The 21,482-nt window shown below is 40.2% G+C and overlaps 1 protein-coding gene across 6 annotated transcripts in view; it reads right to left on the bottom strand.

Annotated features, from left to right (window-relative positions):
* The window catches only part of rbfox3a (RNA binding fox-1 homolog 3a), a 939,385-nt gene that overhangs the window by 338,098 nt on the left and 579,805 nt on the right, over window positions 1-21,482 (bottom strand). For all 6 annotated transcript variants that reach the window (XM_088070025.1, XM_088070027.1, XM_088070022.1 and 3 more), the window contains exon 5: window positions 5,484-5,605. In XM_088070025.1, the coding sequence (XP_087926151.1) occupies window positions 5,484-5,605 (122 nt within the window). The remainder of the gene's footprint in view (window positions 1-5,483; window positions 5,606-21,482) is intronic.

The following is a 21,482-nucleotide window of genomic DNA, read 5'->3' as shown; positions in this document are numbered from 1 at the left end:
CTCCCTGTGGGTTAATAGAATCTGCTTCTCTAGCAATCCTGGCATTAAGGTCCCCACAGATCAGTTTCCTTGGGCCTGGTAGTGACTGATCTCGTCTTTGAAAATGGAGAAACAATTTTCATTATAATAAGGGGATTCTAACGGGAGGATAAATGCTGCACACATGAAGATGTCACTCTCTGTGGCAACAACTACTCTTTTGATTTTTAGCCAAATTGAAAATTTGCTTTTTTGGATGAACTCTATTGAGTGTACAAGGTTTGCCTTGAACCAAATCAGCACCACCTGAATCCCTGCCTTGGGTTACTCCCTTCAGTTTGGTGGACGGGAACTCTATCTCTCTTTAGTCCACAGGACAACCAGTGAAAATGTCTCCTCTCCTCTACTCCAAGACCCTGGCTATTCCAACATGAAATTATAAATGATTTAGATTCCATTTACGTTAAGAATTCACATTTAGTATTAAAATGACACATACCTTCAAGAATCTGATTAAGACCATATTGATCATACGTGGTTTCAATCCACTAATATGAAACAGTTTTACAAAAACTTTTACACAACATAGCAATAATTCTTTCTTTTTTCAACTGTTCAAAAGCAAAACAAACAATGAGTGTCTATGAGTTCTCTGTCTCTCACTCACTCTCACTCTCTCTCCTGGCCTGTCTCTACTCATTTTAAAATAGCTCACCTTCCACATTGGAAACATGTCAGTCAAAGGGACAAACTAGTGACCAAAAGAAAAAAAAAGCTTCTGATTCCTACAGTATAACTACTGGGTAACCAACACGTTCTCACTAAAAACCCATCACATGGTGCTGCTCTGTCACTTTCTGTGTCTACTTGTGATGTTTTAGGTACCCTCGTGCATCAGCTGTTTATGCCCTGGGATGCTGTTATAGCCATGTCAACAAATACACATGGAGGGATGACATCATGATGGGATGACACAGACTGTTACCCTGATGTCAACAAATGCTCATGGTGGGATGAAGCAACACGGTCCCTATGTTCACACAACAGCACCAACCATCATGATGGTTGGGATTACGCACCAAAGTCATGGATGGTTAGGTTTAGGCAAAAGAGGCACATGGTAAGGTGTAGAAGAAATACACACACGTACATTCACACAGGAAGTGAACTCCGAACTCCCACACAAAAGTCGATTGTTTGTTGGATCTATCCACCTCCACACTCGCCCACCCTATGAGCACACTTGCGCTCCTTTTATTACATGGTCAATGGTAGCATTATTACCTGACACTTTCTTTAAGAGTTTTCAAGTGCATCCGACCGGATTTGTCTGGCGGGGTTGTGTTACCCATGCGTGCTGCTTGTGGGCGTGCCCACTGCCATCCGGTTGTCTGCCAGCATATCATAACAATGCCACTGTTTCTGTCCGACCACGTTATCATGTGATGCGTCTGTGTGTATTGCATGTCAACATCCAATGTGGCTACTGGCGTCACACTTGTAAGCCACAAGCACTGACGGAGATGTATATATATATATATATATATATATATATATATATATATATATATATATCATTATGCATTGTTTGTCATTGGGTATTATGCCCCCCCCTTCTTCCATCACCCTTCAGGGAGGTAAGGCACATTCTTGTGATACAGAAAGCAGTATGTGATGTGTTGGTTTAATTAAACTCATTCATTCTCTATACTGGCATAGACCCTTCTGTGTAGGGTTTGTATGTAGGATGAAAAACTAAGCCAATGTAGAAGTTCCAAAAACTGCAGTTCAGTGAATGGCCACTTGAGACTGGCTCCAAAACAGAGGAAATCCCTCTATTGACCCCCATGTTAAAATGCTCAACTTTACAGCAGAAATAAACAGGTTTACAGCCTGGTACACACAGGTAAAAAACAGTAATAGTCTCTATAGCTAATTTCAACAGTCATGACTGAAGGGGGTGGGGGTGGGGGGGGGTAACTTTTAAATAATTCACATGTTTATGTTTACAAGACTCCAAATTTATTCATATTTAAGGGCAGCCCTGCTTGAGTGACAGGCTGTCTGCAAGACATCGCTCAGTGCTATTGATGCCGCTGCTTAAATCTGTGATTAAGATGATACATGGGAAATGCATGGACAAGAGAGCTTTAAATGGTGAAGGCCAAGGCTACCACATGAGGTGCCACCTGTTACTAACCATTTCCATTCACTCACACACACCAATAGAACAGCCATCGGGAGGAATACAGGGTTCAGTATCTAGCTCAAAGGTACTTCAACATGCAGACTTTAAGAGCTGGAGATCAAATCTTGCGATTATTAGAAAACTTACTCTTTACCTCCTTTGCTAAAGCCGCCCCCATAATACAATCCATCCCTCCTTTCTTCACAGCTCCAACCTCTCATCTAAATGGGGTAATTCCTGGCTCTTTATAAAAAAAATGGCTGCAATGAAACTGAAATGAAAACTGCAGACCACAAACCAATGGGTTACATCATGGTAGCTACATCCATTATTTGTTCAGTCCTTGCTTAAAACACATATCACATGACCATTCACATATACTGCACATCTGTGTACAGATGTAAAGAGCAAGCAGATCGTCTACTCTGCCATTAGTTGCTTAGTTACATAAAATACCAGGGAGATAGCAAAAAGTAAGACCAGAGATTTCTTTTCTTGGACTGACTATAAGATAGAATGGTTACTGAAAATACGTTGAGTGTGAGGCTGTCAAGGCAGGGGAAAACAGATTGGGAGTTGTTAAAAAACAAATAAAGCGACATATTAAGGCATGATCCCTCACTGCATTTAATGAAGAGCACTGTTTGTTAAAAACATTGACAGTCGACCGCTTTAGTCTGTAAATATCAATATCTGTCTGATTAGCTGAACCCATGATGCATGGCTTAAGGTTGCATGATGTCCCTTTGGTATTTGTCATATAAATAACCAACTCATCATCATCATCACTATGAATTACAATGAAAACAAATTGTTGATATTGTTGATGACCTCACTGCAGAGTTGGGAAATGTCAGGTGTTAACTTTGGTATCTTTGTTTTCGAGCTTCAACTCCATGGCACCCCAATGGTCTGATTCAATTAAAAAATGTTGTGTGTGCGTGTGTGTCACACAGCATCACTGTAAATAATACATGGCTGATGTAGCTAAAAATAATTTTTGATGATGTCAGCTGCTGTATAGGTATGCACAGTTTAAATATTCACAATGTTTAAATTAAATATTGTACTTTTCCCAGCGCACCATCTGAAAGTCCTACTCTCCAAAATTTGACAGTACAACCAGTTTCTAATTTCCAAGCTGTGATAAATTATCGGAATTTATAATATCCATAAAAAAAGCAAAAACAACTATTATTTTCCCATAAACCAAAATCAGCTGTATTTCATCAGAGGCAATAAGCAAGCAGACACATCTGAGTGTGTGTGTTTGTGTTTGTGTGTGTGTGTGTGTGTGTGTGTGTGTGTGTGTGTGTGTGTGTCTCACAGGCTCACGGACCAGTGATCAAACTGAGCCAGCAAATATCCTCTGCTGTATCCTGATGGGGAGACAACATCAATATCTATCAAATATAACATTTATCAGCAGTTCAATAAAACAGAGCCATGCAATCAGCAAGTGACATAGAAGAGATTACAGCCTAATTCAAAGTTAATTGAAATACCACTAATATTGCATTAGTTTGTGTTAATGCTAGAACCCAATCCATTATTTATAGGGCTAGTCCCAAAGTAGAAACAAAACTATGACAGCAGACACATAGCCTTCAATGTGTGCGCTTATTTATCTCAGTCAGAACCATGAGGAACACTATACTGTTAAACACCCATAGAAATTTCACATTTCAGATGTTTCAAGTCTACTACAAACGACTACAAAACCCAGCCTGTACTACTTAAGCCAATGTACACAGAAAACATTTTGACACAATAATACATGAAAGCAATAATTAATAAAACAGAACATGTTGAGGGAAAATGTTACCAGTGTGGGTAGCTGAGCTGCCGAGGTACATTTCTGTCATAGTAATTAGGTAGCAAATTTTAGGGACCTTGTTGTTTTTTTTTATGTTTTTTTTTTTTGGGGGGGGGTTATTAAGTGCTTTGCATTGAAACTTATTTACACTACAGTAAGAATGCCCTGAGTTTGAATTCTGTGCTGAGTGCTGCCAGTTAGGTGTTCTTCCAGAACGCCCATAGTTTAGAAAAAGTTCAACTTCAGAGAGAACGCTGCACTTGTCACTGTCATTTAGGTGCTGTGTCCACAAAAGTGTTTTCTCCAGCTGAAAACATTAGGTGCTCCTCAGGAAACATCCAGCTGAGAGTGTTTAAGAGCATTATGGAACCATAGCATTTCTTCAGCTGAGATGCTTTGGTTTCTTCTGGTTTATATGACACCTAATATCCACACAGTAAACATGTCGGCATAAGGTAGAGTACCTGTTCTAATAAGAGGACAGATGAATGCAGAGAGAGAGAGAGGACAGACCCGCAGGTCTGTGTGGGTTCATGAGAGGAAACTATATTTATTACAGTATATGAACAGACTTCTCCTCCATAGCTGTTGTTGTTCAGCATATGTTAAAGTCAGATGTGATAGTTGTCTTAGTGGGTTGCTGTTTGTCCCTCCTCCACTGTTACTGAATGGATGAGTTGACAGTGACGAGTGTGGCATTTTCACCCAAAAGTGAACATTTTTCTGGGTGCTCAGAAAAAAACAAAACAAAAAAAAAAAAAACACCCAACCAGCAGATCTCAGTGCAGAATTCTCAGCCAGCGCTACCAGGAATTTGTAGCGTGGCATATATACATATACTGTGTGTGTATATATATATATATATATATATGTATATATATAAAGATAGATAGATAGAGAGATAGATAGATATTAGAAAGTGCTTTGGTGGACACTTATGTTCCTCACCTTACAGGTGGCAGTGGTCCCCAGGGAATATACCTTAACAATACCAGGCAAGTTAGCAACAAAACAGACCAAAGTAAAGATTATTGCATTGAAACAATATCATGATGTAAATTTCATTTCAGTCTTGAGACCTAAAAGTTACAAGGCTGTACTGACAATCAGTCAGTTAGTAAGACAGACTTCGGTTTTAAGTGGCGTGTTTAATTTATTTTTGTCATCTGCTGGTTTTATTCATCAAAGATCTGTCCATCTTAGACCACATCAACACATCAACAACTCCAGCTCAAGCTGTTACACCACCGTTACAAGACTTTTTGAAAAACAACAATCTAATTTACGCTTTCAAGGCACTTGGTCTACTTTAACTACTGCAAACCAAAACAAGAGCAGATGACTGTGTGTGTACCTGTGTGTGTGCATGTGTGAGATAGAGAAAAAAGAGTTATAGAGCGTAATCAAGCCAGCAGCTAAAGCACCAAGACAAAGCATATGAAGTATAGAATCTTGCAAGAGGAAGACAAGGAATAAAATGAAGAAGAGGTAGGAACTGACCAGTCTGGTGACGAGGGGAACCCCAAAGTGCCAGAAGTGCTCGTTAAGCAGCCCACTGTACACCACGTTACCAAACAGAGTAATGGTTCCTGGTTTGCACAGACCACTTCCTGGCTTGGTTTCTGCAAAAAAAAACAAGTCATTTTTTACCATTGTACACAGTCAATGAAAACTGTTAAACATTATACACTATAAACATTGCAAACACTGCATGGCTGTTAATAAACAAATGTGTACACAACAGTGTAGATACACAGCCAGTTAATCTCCTTACTCCTGAATACATAAAAGGTATGTGACTGTTTGTGTAAAGAGGGGAACAGAATTATGAGAAGTCAGAGTATCATTCAGTCATATTGCACTAAGAAATAACTGGAGGTTGGGTATACGATAAGAGGGGACCCAGATGAAACTATGTTGGCCTACATGTTGATAACTAACCAGTGAGAAGTGCAGTGAGAAGAAGGGGCCGCTGTCTCAAAGTCAATGGGGTATTTGAATGTGTCTTTTAATCAAGTTTCTTGTGCTCAGTTGAAATCCCCATCCGTGTGATGGGGAGGAGGGGGAGGTGGCAGAGCTTTCGGCCTGATCCGGCGAGGATGGTTTTGAGTCCGTTCAGCCCTGCCACTCTGGCTCTGCTTCCTCTCTCTTTCTTTCTTTTCTATTACTGCTCTCTGGCATTCATATTTTAGTTGGAATTGCTGATCAGTGACCCTAGGATCCTCATTGAGTGCTTATCCTTTTTACTGCTCACCACTACTGGTCTGTTGATACTGTACCCCCCGCTCGCCCTTATCATGGTCCTGGTTGTGCCAATGCCATGATCATGCCCCCCCCCCCTTTCCTTTTTGCCACAATTGTATTTCATTTGTTATTTACGATATCTATTGCATGTTCCAAGTTACAGGGCATCTTTTTCGGGAGTTTTTTCTTGGGTGATGTGAGGGTCTAAGGGCAGTGGGGTGTCATACACTGTAAAGCCCTCTGAGGCAAACCATGTTTTAAGGTAATGGGCTCTATAAATAAAATTGACTTGACTTGACGTAAAGAAACTTTCATGTTTTGTTTTACGACATAAAATATGTCATTAAATACCCCACTGTGAACTTTGAAGCTTTTATGTATCTGAAATAAGGCTGTGGCTAACAAGTGGCCAAATGAGACTCCAGAGCATCATCACATCGAAGTGCACTGACTGCAGTTTTACAAACTCGTCATGGTGGTGATGCAACCACAGCGTAGTTTGTTTTAGCTTGGGAATAGCTTTTTACCTTTAGTGACTGCATTTAGGCTTCAAAAATCCTTAAAGTGGTGTTCATGTATGGACATTATCTTGCTGGACATAAGTATCATGAATGTTTGTTTATCACAGAGCTTATTTTCTGCAGTGATCCAGTATCCTATGTAAAATTCCCTCCCAACAGAAAAAAACATCATCCCTGGACCCTGCGGCACTCTGTAGTTCAATGGGTCATACTGACCTTTGAAAGACTAGACAGTTATGCACATGGTGCCACTGAAAATAAAATTTGTTTTAAATGTCTATGAAAAACTGAAAATATGTTTGCTAAAAAGGTGAAAAGCTCTCTTGTCCATGAACCTTTGATACATTTTCATGGAAAGTCCTTGAATGATTTATTTTGCTTTGAGGAGTTCTGTACAGACAGCAGTCATGTGAATACGTTTTAAGTGCAAATATTACTCCAAAAATGTGGATACTGTCCGTATCAGTTCAGACCGAATTATCTGTTCATATTCAAATAAGAATGCTGTGGGGTCAATCTGAGATGGATGAAGATGACAACAGACTGAGAATTTACAGAAGACAAAGCCACTCCACCCTACCTCCTGTGGGTAGTAGATCAAAATGCGTGAGTTGAGAAACATAACACAAAACAAAGGAAACACCACAGATGTTCTACATCATGAGTTTCCTTATTTTATTGCAGAGTAAAAAGTGCATCTTGGGGGTGAGCCCAACCATGATTATCTGCTGAGCTGATTGGGCCGTTCCACAAGGGCATCCACCTCTAAGGGCCTCCAAACCACCAACAACTGCCATCTTGTGCTAATGAAGTAAGATGTTGGAGTCAGTGCAGTTGCAATCAGGAAGTGGAGAAGAAAAAGTGCAGAAAAATAAAACACATAGACCAGCATGATAAGAACTACTTACAAATGACAGAAACCATCTTTGCAGAAATGTGTTTATTTCACATCCACTAACAATAAGGGGGTGGGGCTTAGGACCTGCAGCCCGCCAGCAGGAAGAGACTGAGATGCTGAGGCTTAAATTTTGAATAGCAGTCATGTCATTGGGTAAAAGCAGACAGGTGAGTTTGCGTAGTATAGAAGTATTATTAAAGACAAGGCAAAGAAAGTGTTGGCATTGAACATTTCTGCAAATTTTACATTTACATTTACAGTTACATTTGTACAATTCATTTGTATCACATCAACGTTTCTAAAGTGAAGCAACATATGAGCTGAAATTGTTATCGGGAGGTGAAGGAAATGGTAGATTGCGTGATACTGAGGTGAAACTTCTGCCAAGTTGTGTACCACTTTAAGACCTAAAAACAACAAATAGTTGTTTCTTGAATGATTAACTGCTGTTTTTTTTGTTGTTGTTATTTTTCTTTAGCAGAGATAGTGCCAGAAAAAAACTGGCTATTTTAACCAGTTATGAACCCAGTTATGTTCCAAGAACACACACACAAGCACACACACACACACACACACACACACAAACACACACACACACACACACACACACACAAAATACTATAATGATGTATTTGTACACTAAATGCACTCATAAATCATTTGCATTTTTTTTCCGTGATGCCTTATCGTGTTCTTTTTATTTTGCCGATTCCAATGGATGAAAAATCTTAACATAGAAATCCCCTATTAGTAAAAATGAGATTATACATTTTTCTTAAATGACTGACTCATATCAACCAATAAAGCAATGCTTTAAAACGCATTACATGTATTCTTATTTATATTATATTGTGCCACCTGTATTGGAAATTTCTGTCCTGACTAAACAAACTTTAACTCTATATTACCTATGTTTCCAGGGGCCTTTGAGTCACCAGATGAGGGTATTTTTCTAGCAGTCCGACACTGTGTTTCCAATTTGGATAGTACCATCACTGTGTTAATTGCCAGAATGGTGCACCAAAAGCTGATTTTTGTTTGTTTGTTTTGTTGTTTATTGAGACATCACTGCATTTTCAGCAGGGGTTGTGCCACCAAAAGCAAGCATTTAAGTCCAAACATGTTCTTTTTCTAGCCATAACCAAGTGGCTTTTGGCGTGGTCTTTACATTTTACCTCTGAGGAACTCCAGAGCTCAACTTTCCACTTTGCAAGTGGGGGACACGTCAAGAGAAACTGTATTACGAACCCAGAGCATTCAACAGAGGGTTGGTAATTAACTTTACTGAGATGCCACGGATAACATCTGCAAACACGTTCTGCTTTTAAGCCACTAAAAGTGTCAGCCTTGGATGCTTTCCTGCTCAAGATACCATGAGAGACAGGCATTCCTGAGGCTACATCTAGTATACAGCAGGTTGTAAGACACCTAAATGACCTCCTGGGGTCACTCAGGCACGCGAAGTAACAGTCATTCATTACCTCCACTCTCAGTACCTCATTTTCCCCCCTGCTGAGATGACAAAGGCAGGACATGTTGTAAATTCATTATGCATTCTTGTGTTGAGACTAACATCTGACAGAATCTCTTGGACCAAGGTTGCGAGTAAAGTTTAACTTAATTCTCTAATCTTTCTCTGTGTAGGTAAGAGTTTGTCTCTGTGCTTTGATGAATAAGTAGGACCAACTCCCATTCTTTTATCATTTTATTTGAATAAGTTAGGTAAAAGCATGTTTTATTCCCTTTATGTGATGGAGCCATACTGCCATCTAGTGGCCTTAGTTATCAGTAATCTCGTTACCAACTTTATGTTATATCTTATTTTGCATTCATTGTATAATGTTAGAAGGTAATCCTATATCTACGTAATTACCAAAGTTCATTAGAATCCATGGAATAATTTAATGCTATGTGTGGTCATTTAACAGAATTGAGCAAAGGATCTTCAGAGTCATGTGTTACGTTATAAATTGCCTTAAGGTCTCCTAACATGTATTTGAAATTACTGTGATGAGACTATAGTGGTGATGAGATACGTGAATTTACACACAACGGGTTAGATCGCATAATTCGTCATAAAGTACAGAGAAATAAATGTCTCTCTCTAAATTACATTAGGTCTTTTAGAAATGAATGCCGGATGTGCGATCGCTTGGTGTGAAAGTTCGCTAACCCCGCCTTCCATTTGCACCCCAAATTCAGAGATAAAAACTAATTGAGCTCTCAGCTCAGGGCTTCTTTCACTCCTAATTCCTTTTTCTCTTCTTTCGCTTTTTTATACTCTCCCTTTCACCGCAGTGCTTTTTCCTACTTTCCCTTTTACCGCGGCGCTTCTCGTGTATCTGCGCTCGCACCTTTTTCTTTTCTTCAGTTTTATAAGTGGAGCCGCAACAGCTCACCAGAGCTTTGCTGAACTTTAACTTTTGGTGCCATGTTCTTTTTAAATCTCTTTGACGCTTTTCTTTATACCAGTTTTTGGTCAGTAAAGACACTCTCGCATTTCTTTTTAAGTAAACTCAAATGAATAATTTAAAGTGACTTTGTCACCCCAACGGGACTACTTTTGATTATTTCTGCGAGTTTTAATTGAGAAGGACGCTCTGCAATTCACCATCAACTCTGCCACGGATCTAGAAGCAACACCTGCTGCACAAACTATCAGCATCCGTTGCCTGCCCTTAAGGACTTTGTTTAAAGACTTTTACCAATTCGGCAAGGCGACCTGGACCTCCCCGGAGAAGTCGAATCAAGTCGGCAAAGCAAAGGTAGGCAGAATAACATGTTCTAGTGATCAGAGTTGATGTCGTATCGTGTCGTAAACTTTAATGCCAAATTTCTAAAGTCTAATTTACCATTCAGCGCGCATCCACGCTTTAGACGGTCACGTATTTCTACCCACTATCATCCATAATTAATCATTTACATCACCTGGACATACATGACTTAGGTTCCCTTTCATTTGTTCACTATCCTTTATATGTCACACTACCTCTATTTACTCATCATTTTATTAGCCTGAATAAAATATTTCATTTATCGCCAAGTCGTTGTCTGTGGATATTGTTTCATGACAGAATCAAGATCAGTGTATACAGGATAAACGCTACAGATTATGAGACTGATTAAAGTGATGACATGTTTTGAAACTGTCATAATTTAAAATTTAATTCTCTCCTAAATGGAGAGTGGTGCCCCTTTTACTTTAACAAGTGCAAAATCCAAATTCTAACATAGTTATTCATAACCGCAACAAAACAACAACACATGTAAAGTTTTGCGTATCTGCAGCATAATCGAACCATATATAATATATATAACCATATATAACCACATAATCGAATTTGCACATGTGTAACGTATCCATGGTTTGCAGAAAAGTACAATGGCAGCATTTATTCTGGTGGTTGGGTTGACTTCTTCTTGGGAAATGTATTGGTGCTCCCTGAGTTTGAACTTTGGACTGGACAAACTAAAGCTGTGAACTACCTGTGTTTCCAGAGGCTTTTTAGTCTCCAACCTTGGGTGTTTGGAGACTAAGTGGTTGTTTTCTGTTTTCTTGAAGAGACATTGCTTCGTTTCCGGCAAGGATTGTGCCATCAAAATCATGGATTTTAAGTCTGGGCATGATCTTTAACTCTCCATAACTAAGTGGTATTTATGCCTAAACCTAACCATACATTAACAACTGTGTTGTTAAAATGTAAAGAAATGTAAAGTTTTGTATCCACTACATAATAATGCACAAATGTAACTTCTCCCTTGTTTGCAAAAATGTAAAATGCCAAAATGTATTTTGGTGATTAGGTTAACTTTGTACATTTATTAGTACCTTCTCAGTTTGAGGATTATCTCCTGACTGAACAAATCGACACATTATATATGTTTCCATGAGTTCAAATAAACCAGTCAAATTTCAAATAAACAACTCCAAACACCTTGGTGCACGTGCAGCCTTTATTTATGCCACCACAAGAGATGAGCAGAGCTGCAGGCCACTGATTGAATAGATGTGGAGTGTCAGTCTGCTGATGTAATTACAGTAAAACCCATAATACTAAACGTGATTGCAGTGTACAGCAGTGAATGATGAGGTCTAAATAAAGGAAGCAGGTAAATGACGCTCTCCTCTGGGGTCTCTGAAACCCACGTCAGCCAGATCACACTCTGCCTCACTGCTGCAGCTCTTCCTCTGTGTCATGATCTGCACTTGGCTGGTTTCTCCTGGCTCCAATTAGAATGGACCCATCTTACATTCCATCACTCCAAGTAGTCTGGCACAAACACGTGTGCACGCACACGCGCACACAGACACAGACACACACACACACGTGGTTATGGCCTGTTGGCTTGGTTCTGGCCTGGTTCTTTGGCAAGTGTGTGTCTGCTAGGCTTGCATCCCAGTCAACACCCTGTGAGTTGTGAGTGTGTGTGGGGGAGACACAGAGAGGGAGTAATTACTGCTCAGTCTGCTACCCCACTTGGATCACCTGATGTGAATGGCAAGAATAGAAGGACGGGGGGAGAGAAAATATGAGCTGGGCGTATGGAGGTGTTTGGAGATCTTGGGTCTTAGAGTAGGACTCTCTCCCTCACACACACACTCCAATTACACACATTTGAACCCTCCATCATCTTTAGAGAGCTGGATGTGCCCAGTACACTCCCACTCCAGACCAATGTATCGCCTTCTCGCCTGTGTTTGGTACTGTGCTCTCTTTAAGCAGTTGCTCACTTTCCAGTATTTATCACTCTCCATTCCCCCTGGGGCTCCAAGCACCAAAACGTAATCCACTGTGTGTGTCTGTGTGTGTGTGTGCATGCGCATGTGTGTGTGTGTGTGTGTGTGTGTGTGTAAGCAGGAAAGAGAAAGGGAGATACAGCATGAAAAGTGATGATCTGTGCAAGTGCTCTTTTTTTCACAGCAGATATTTTGACTTGTTATACATAGCAAAATTATCAATGGCTCTGTGCTACTCAAGTAACTCGGTACAGTGTGACAGTTTGCCAGCCTGAGAAATACCAAGACCCTAAAACTAAAGCAGTTAAATGGTATTACACTTTCTAGCATTATACTTTGTAAGTTACACCTGTACTTTTATCCTGTCACGTCTACCAGTATTAATAATGTAAAGCACAGTGAGCTGTGTCGGCTGTTGCGGTATGAACCACCTCAGCTGCTGATATCATGAACCTTGATACAGTTTAACTGAACGTTTATGAATTCATCAGTCTCTATTCAAATGAATCACAAAAATTCTGAAGTTAACTAAAGAGGAAAAAAGTCATCTTAAAACTATGTTACTGTGTACATCATCACATATTTTCCCTGTGAGGCTTTTTTTTTTCTTTTTTGAAACGGATTGCTTCAAAAACATATAGGGGTGTAAAATACTGACAAGTACTGACCTCCAACAGATACATTCTAAACACAAGTTCAATAATCTAAAAATATCGTCAATTTCTTCACAGGGACAACATATCGTGACTTTAACCCTTTGAAACCAGACGGGACATCACTTTTCTTGTGCTGGTTTTAAATGCTTTTACAAGGCATTAATCTTTGAACCCTAAGCAAATTGGTATAATATATTTCAAAATCATCAACAATTTTTAAAAATAATTAGTATATTAAGATTTTTTTTAAAGCTATACGGAAAATGTCTATGGTACAAGAGAAAAAAAGCTAAAAAAATTACATATTTAAAACTTAATTTATATATATATATATATATATATATATATATATATATATATATATATATATATATATATATATATCTTTAAATACATTTTTCCAGGTCATTTTCCTGTTGTGTTTTATTTTATTTTTACACTGTTTGGATCATTTCTTATTCTGTTGCTCATTGCCTTCATTCCATGTTTTGAAAGAAATCAGGCCAGTTTGCTCAGGTTTCAAAGTGTTTAAGGTAAGCTTATGGCCCAATCCCACTTCTTATTTTAAGGTATTATAAAGTACGGTCTATTTGGAGCCATTTCTACTATAGCTCTTTGGAAACACACTTAGTGGAAACAGAAACTTCTTGCGCTCCTCATCAAGCAATCCAAAGGAGCCAATAAAGACTTCACGGCCCATCAAGCCAAGCAGTGGATTGGTCAGCACTGTTACTAATAACTGCTGATGAAAATCTTAAAGGCCAATAAAAGCCTATGGATGAGCTGCTATGGTTTCCTATTACCAGCCAGTCATCTGGAGACTAATGTGTCTAGGACAGCATCTTAGCTAACTACAGTAAAGATTTACACAGAATTTCTACAGCACCCACAGCCTAGTAAAGACGCTTTTTTGCCGCAATAATTAGATTTTGATAAACTTAACCAGTGGGTAAATCACCTACTAAAATCTTTAAATAATAACTTTGTTCATGGGTGTTTAGGTAAGATTGAAAACACATGCCATCAAGACTACATGGTGCAAAGCCTGAATGAAAAAAAGTTAATGTTGAGAGGGTTTTTGCCATTCTGCATCCCAGTGTAACTTATCAATGCATGGCTAAATCAATGTAAAGCATCCTTATGGATTAGCTCCGAGTCATAAAAAGGGCCTTGATGAGCCGTGTGGAGGAAGTAATGTGATTCAATAACACTCACTAACCTTCCCTCCAGTATAAACACACTCATGTGCACACACCCCCGCAACAGCAACCTAACAGCTGTAAACAGCAGCCTAATAAAGCAGCTCTTACTTGGCACTTACTTGTTCATTTAGCAGAATACTGCAATGACACAGTGAAAGAACTCATAGCCTGTGTGCATACATGTCTATGTATAGCAGAGGTCGTACTTGAGTCACATGACTTGGACTTGAGTCAGACTTAAGCCATAAATTTGATGACAAAATCAAAAATGGTCTAAGATTAAAAAAAATATATTTAAAAAAGTGAGCCACATGTTAATAATTAATAATTTCCTAAATCAACTAACATCAACACTTTATCCAATGAGTTGTCACTCAATTCCCCAGATCCACGTTGTTTCAACCAATTGTACAGCTTCCAGCCAAGTTACAAGAGAGAACTATAAAGAACTAAACTGACTTCCAAAACAAGGACAAGGACTATGATACAGAATATACATTAGAGGTTCCACCTCTAATGTATATTCTGTATCATATGTCGTCCTGTAATCAGAAGGTCAGCAGTTCGATCCCCAGCTCCTCTGGACAACATGTCGATGTATCCTTGATACAAGATACTGAACCCCAAATTGCTCCTGATGCTGCGTCATCGGAGTGTGAGTGTGTGTGAATGATTGCTGAGTAGCAGGTGGCATCTTGTATGGTAGCAGGTGGCATCTTGTATGGTAGCCTCGGCCACCAGTGTGTGAATGTGTGTGAATGGGTGAATGTGACATGTAGTGTTAAAGCGCTTTGACTGGTCAATAAGACTAGAAAAGCGCTATACAAGTATAGTCCATTTACCATTTATTCAGTCTTTCTAGTCAGCATTTTAGTCAGCAAAATGGCTAGTCCATGAAGCTAGCATTTAGCAAAGTGGGAAGTGGGAAGGCTCCAGAATCTGTGGCTGTTACAAGTGATAGGCTTTTTGTGAACTCCTTTCTGTCTTTTCAAACAATATTTCATCCACAGTTTTTGTCTCATTTTTTCCACATTACATGACCTAATTAAGAAAGATTTAATACCGTATTGCAATCTAACAGTTAGAAATGATGTGCATAACTAATAAATTACAAAGGATCCTCTTTACTTTTGTGTTTTTATTTAATGAAAATATCGCTCAAACAGATTACAAATATATCCCGAGATGCTTCTTCTTTATTCACCTTAAGTGAATGTATCCTTGACCAGGAGGAGTTGATGTTCTCAGACAGTACCCACTATTCACTGGGTGTTTCAACCCTTAACCAAAACACCTCCCGGTGGTGGGTTGGCAGTACACCCAAATTATTTTTTATTTACAGCACTATTGTCACTGAACACAGAGTATGTCGTCCTTCACATGGACATCATGAGGAAATGTTTGTCAAATCAGCTCAGGAAGAAAATCTAGACAAAATAATCTAAATTCATGGTCCACTAACTAGCTTTTTTCAGAGCTTTTGATCACCTAACAGGGTCTTCATTGGTGGATGGACATGGCTTTTTGAACCATGACCTTAGTATGGAACATACTACATAATTATACACACCACTCCTCCTGGCTTCCAGCTTAACTCCTCTCTCCTGCTCCATAACCAGCAAGAGGCTCTTTCTGCTGCCTCCCCCATCCTGCGAGCTGCTGTCTTTGTTTCCTTCCCTGTCATTCCAATGGCTGTGAGCATTCTCCAGACTGACTGGGCAGGGACTTGATCTTGACCGGGAACAGCCATGCTTGCCATCCTTTCCCCCTGCATTCATGCAGAAGGTCTTGGTACTTGGTGCTCTTCCTTTCAAAAGCCTGTTCACATCCCCCTTCCCATGGGACTGTAAGTTCTATGAGGATGATCTTTTTTGCCTCTTCGGACCACAGTACCACATCCGGCCTCAGTGTTGTCTGGACAATCTGGGGGAACTGCAACCTTCCTCCTTGGTCGACCTTCATTTCCCATGATTGGGCCTTTTGTAGCAGACTGGTTCTTGTTGTTGCTGTTGTTGGTAGCTTTTCTCCCTCCCTTACTTATGCTCCTGCTCTCAGGTGTTAGTGAGTGTCATGAGCACCTTGTCATGGCGCCACTTGTACCTTCCTTGGGTAAGTGCTGTTTTACACCCGGACAGGATGTGTGCCATGGTGCCAAAAGCTTGAACAATGGGTTCTCTTTCATGCCACACTTCTGCAGGTTTGCTGGGGTTGGGAGTGTGTCATACACTGATCTCAGCAGGAAGGAGATGCGGAATGGCTCCAGTCTCCCCAAGTGATCTTCCTCTTTGGGAGGTCCCATTTGGTCCAGGCTCCTTGGGTTGGGAGGCTAGCTCCACTGCCCTTGACCTTTGTCCTTCCTCCTCCAGGCTCTGTACCTCCTCTTGAATCATAGCTCTTCTGTCACTGGTTCCTGCCTTCCTCCACTGTTGGAAATGTGAGGTACCAAGACCCTTTCTTCTTGTGTATGGTGCTCCAATGATGTCATGTATCTTCAGCATTATCTCGGCTTGTGCAACAGATGAGTCAGCTACCCACTTGCACCCTGATCTTGTGATAACACCTGCATGTCTGATTTGTTCATCCTGGGAGACTCTGTACGCACTTTGCAACTTTAAATTCCTCAACCACAGATGACAGAGGAAGTTGGAGCTGCCCTGATCTTATGTAGAGACCTACTGCAGTGAAGCTTGGAGGGACTCCCAACCACTTTCAGAGGTACTTATTGATCTTCCTCTCCACTCCTTCAACACATCATCAGGACTTCATACACAGTCAGCAGCCACATGAGTCTTGGCAACCATCCATGTTGATAAAGCCATGCTTTAAACTTCCCCGGAAGCCCTGATTATTCATTCCTCCTCAGCCATTCCTCTGTCTGTACTGGCGATGTTGTTCCTGTCAGTAAGTGAGTCATCCAACCACTTTCTAAGGCATATGATTGGATTTTCCTCTATCAATGGAATCATTTCCTCTTGCACATGTAGCTTGATCCTGTTGGTCAATTTCCCTTTCCTGATCACCATACTCCTGGATTTCTTTAGCTTAAACTTCATTCTGGCCCACATTGCCATGTGGTCCAGAACAGTCAGCACCCACCTCGCCTCCACATGGGTTGTGGTCGTCATGGTAATATGTCATCCATGTAACCTTTTATTGGGGGGTGTCGGATGCCTGACTCCATTTTTGGACCCCGGGCTTCCTAACCCACCACTGTTATTAGGAGGTTCATTCCCATGACAAAGAGGATGGGGGAGATTGTGTAGCCAGTGACAATACCCTTTTCTAGGCTTTGCCACTGAGTTGTAAAATGGGTTGTCTTGAATAATAGCTGGATTTCGTCAAAGCAGCTGGTGATCATTCCCTTGATGTGCTAAGGGATGTGGTAGTGGTCTAATGTTGAATGGAAGAGGGCGTGAGGGATTGATCCATAGGCATTGGCCAAATCCAGCCAGACAACAGTCAGGTTGCCTTTGCTGGCTTTGGCCTCGCGGATCATCTGACTGAGAACACCAGTGTATTCCAGGCATCCAGAGAAGGCTGGGATTCCACCTTTCTGGATAGTGGTGTTGATGTATCCATTCTCTGTTATGTACGAGGTCATCCTCTTGGCCAGTAGAGAAAAGAAGATTTTGCCTTCTATACTTAGCAGTGAGATTGTTCTGAATTGGTCAATGGTTCTGTTTCTTCCAGCATGATGGAATGGTACCCTTTCTCCAGATCCTCCGGGACAGCTTCCACAGCCTCCGAAAGAGTATTGGCCATTTCTTATATACCTTGTATATAATATGTATATGTATATGTGTACCGCTTGGGCTGGGGCCAGATCCTCCTCTGGCCTTCTTCACCACTTCTTGCACCCCCTTCCAGGATGGTTCACTGATATTGAGCTCTTATCCAGGGCCTCTGTGCTGTTAATGCTTGGGTTGGCATCCAGGGCCTGGTTTCTGTAGATGTCATTGTGGGTCTCTTTAAAGAATATAATATTAGTAATCATAACATCATTTGACCGGTATTATAGTATGCTTGTGTCTAGAGGCAGCTTGTGCACCCCTAGTGGTGCATGCACACCACTTTAGGAATCCCTGATGTAGCTTAATACAAGTGACAACAAGGCAATAAATGTTTTTCAAAATGATCACACATTTGTGACTGTACCTCAAAGGGTTGAAATGTGTTTGCTTTTGGGTAAGACATGCACTTGACAATTCTGACACCAATCAGGCCTCATCCACTGAAAATTTAAATGAGACCCTAACCCATGAAGAGGACATATCTGATGATGATGATGATGATGATGATGTCATCAACGATCCAGACTATACCCTCTGCCCCTGAAAATTAAGACAACCTAACCACGGTAGCAACAACTCCAGAACAGGAGGATGCAGATGTTGATTTGAACAATATGGTCAAAAGGAAAATAAATAAACATCTTAGTCAGTGAATATGGAAGCAAAATGAATCCAAGGAGAAACATGTCAAAGGAATGTCATACAAGAGAAATAAGTGCAAAGGCTATGGGTCCTCCCTGCAACTCGAGTATCAACTCAAGACTGCTAACTCATTTCAGAAGAGCAGCGGCAGTGGATACTTCAGAAGATTTGGGCAATGAACACCTGGAAAGAACGTTGGTACGTCACCACTTTGGTCACAAAGGTTAACAGAAAGCAAATGAAAGTTGCTGAGGGATCCTGACGCAATTCATCATTGTCCTACCAAATGAAGCTTCAAGATGTAATGAGTCTCAAAGTGTGCAAGGCACTTTTTTCCTCTACATTTGGTCTCCCTGAAAGAACCATTATACACTGGCTGTAAACAAAGATACCATCGACCATGACGAACAAGCAGCAGCGCCGCCATCTTAATCTGGACCTAAGATGCCAGCATTCAAAGCTCGAAACTGACGTTGAGGATTTCCTTAAGGACTGGTTGAGGGACCTGCCCACTATTGATTCACACTACTGCAGAAGCACAGAGACCTACAAAGACAAGAAGTTCCTTCATCGACACGCAACCATCTCCCAACTACATTGGGAATATCAACGGGCAGATGAAACTGTTGTAGTGAGGGCCGGTGGAATACGATATTTCACAGATGTGTTCAATGAAGAGAACTATTTCGTATTCACTCCGCAAAAAGATCAGTGTGGTGTTTGTGTTTCATTCAAGCATGGAAATATCAGTAAGGCCGAATATGATGCACGTCACCCAGAAAGATGAAGCGAGGCAAGAGAAATCCAGTGACAAGGATTCTGTGAATAATGAGAAGTCCGTTTGGACAATGGACTTGCAAGCTGTGTTGCTGTCTGGTATGTATTAGAAAAATAAACTGCAGGTCCATAACTTTACCATCTTCAACTTGAGATAAAAGGAAGAGTACTGCTACATTTGGGACAAATCGGAGGGCAACCTGAGTAGCGAGGTATTTGCACACCTTCAATATCGCCAGTTTGAAGATGTGATCAAAGACCATCCAGAACTCAAGGAGATCATAGTGTGGAGCAACAGTTGCGGTTATCAGAATCAATGCTTGCAAGGAAATATGGGCTACTAAAAACACAGAAATACCTTGTTGCAGGGCACACACAAATGGAGTGTGACGGCATGCATAGTACTATTGAACCCAAAATAGTTACACATATCTTCACCCTGAGACTACATCATTATACTCCAGACCGCAAGAATCAGGCAATCACCTTACCATGTGAAGGTGCTCAAGCATGATGAATTCCTGAAACTGAATGTATCTTCATTAGCATCAAACCAGGCAAAAAAGCTGAGCATGACTTGCGGGCTCTTCAGTTTAGTAATGAAGGCAAGGTCCATTTCAAGATGTACTTCTCGGAGGACTCTGCATGGGAAGCACTGCCACAAAGGGTACAGGTGCCAAATGAGCCAATAGCATGGATAAAAATGTTTCTTTGTGTTCTGCCAATCAAGTAGAGAAAGTTCCAGGACCTCCAGTCAGTGAAATACGTCATGCCTGTTGAGTGTCATCACTTCTTTGACAATTTGCCACATCAATAGGCATTAGTAAAGAACCCAGCAAAGAAGAGCTGGAGGGAGAAGTGAGGAGATGCACTTGCCTCCTCAACATTATGTTTAGTTAGTGTATTAGTTATGCTTTATTGTTGACAGAGTTAAAGGTTTAAAATTGCTTAAGTCACAAAGACATGTTCAAAATGTTTGTGTTTTCTGAAAAACCTGAAACCTTATTTTAGGACGGTGATGTCATCAGGGCACAAGGGGGAAATATACTGTCATTTATTACAATGCTCACTGCTCACAGTAACCGCTAAACATCCCTCTCTCTCATCCTGTATGTGTGACTAGGTGACATGACAAGAGGACACGCTGCACTCTGTGTGAGTTCAGGTGTAGTGAGTTTCCAGCTTGGTTATGTTGAAAAAATAAACTGATAGCTGATGTTTGATGTCTTCCTACTCTCAACAAGCAGAACAACATGAAAATATGCAGAGTTCACTACAAAGCCATTACTTAGGGACTGTTCTGTAGCTGTGGTGCTTCCTGACATTTTGGGGAATGTTCCACTCTATAGTTCCACTATAACTCAAACAGAATATCATTTTCCGCATTATGTTTGTACAATGCAAGTTTACATAAGAAAATAAGAATAATAAAAACAAAAAATATATAAAAGTCAGATGTTGATTAAAAAAAAAAAAGAATGGAAGAAGTTAGAATTTAATGTTTTTTTGTGTATAAAAGCTGAAGATCTGTTCTTTATCTTGATGTATTCATTGTTTTTATATTCAAAACACAAAATATTCTGGAGGTCGAAACAGTCTACTATTTATCTGTACTAAGCAGCTGTAGGCTTTTGGCGATAAAAGCCTCTGTATTTTTTTTGAGTGATACAACTTACAGTTGACAGTTGAGCTGATTTGACAGATTGTCAGAGCGTTTAATTTGAAAACAAAGTGTCCATTTGAAGAGTCAGAACTGTTGTTTTTTTGTTGTGTGAACTATAGTGATGTCAGTTATATTTGGTTAGGTCAGAGCTATAATGTTAAATCCATGTGTACTCACTACATCTCAGCCTTTCAGGTAATGAAAAACAAACAAAAAGAAATTACCGGTTATCGGTATCTTATCGGCCACAAGAAGCTGAAAATTATTGATTATCGGTATCCGCTGAAATAATCATTATCGTGCAACACTAATATGTATGATATTATGCATGTAATAGATAATGAACCCCATTCAGCAATCACCAACT

The sequence above is a fragment of the Plectropomus leopardus genome, chromosome 19, assembly GCF_026936395.1.
Source record: "Plectropomus leopardus strain MGB_pleo_1.0 chromosome 19, ASM2693639v1, whole genome shotgun sequence".
Classification (NCBI taxonomy): Eukaryota; Metazoa; Chordata; class Actinopteri; order Perciformes; family Serranidae; genus Plectropomus; species Plectropomus leopardus.
The sequence above is the reverse complement of the archived record's forward strand: the minus strand, read 5'-3'. Positions and strand labels throughout refer to the sequence as shown.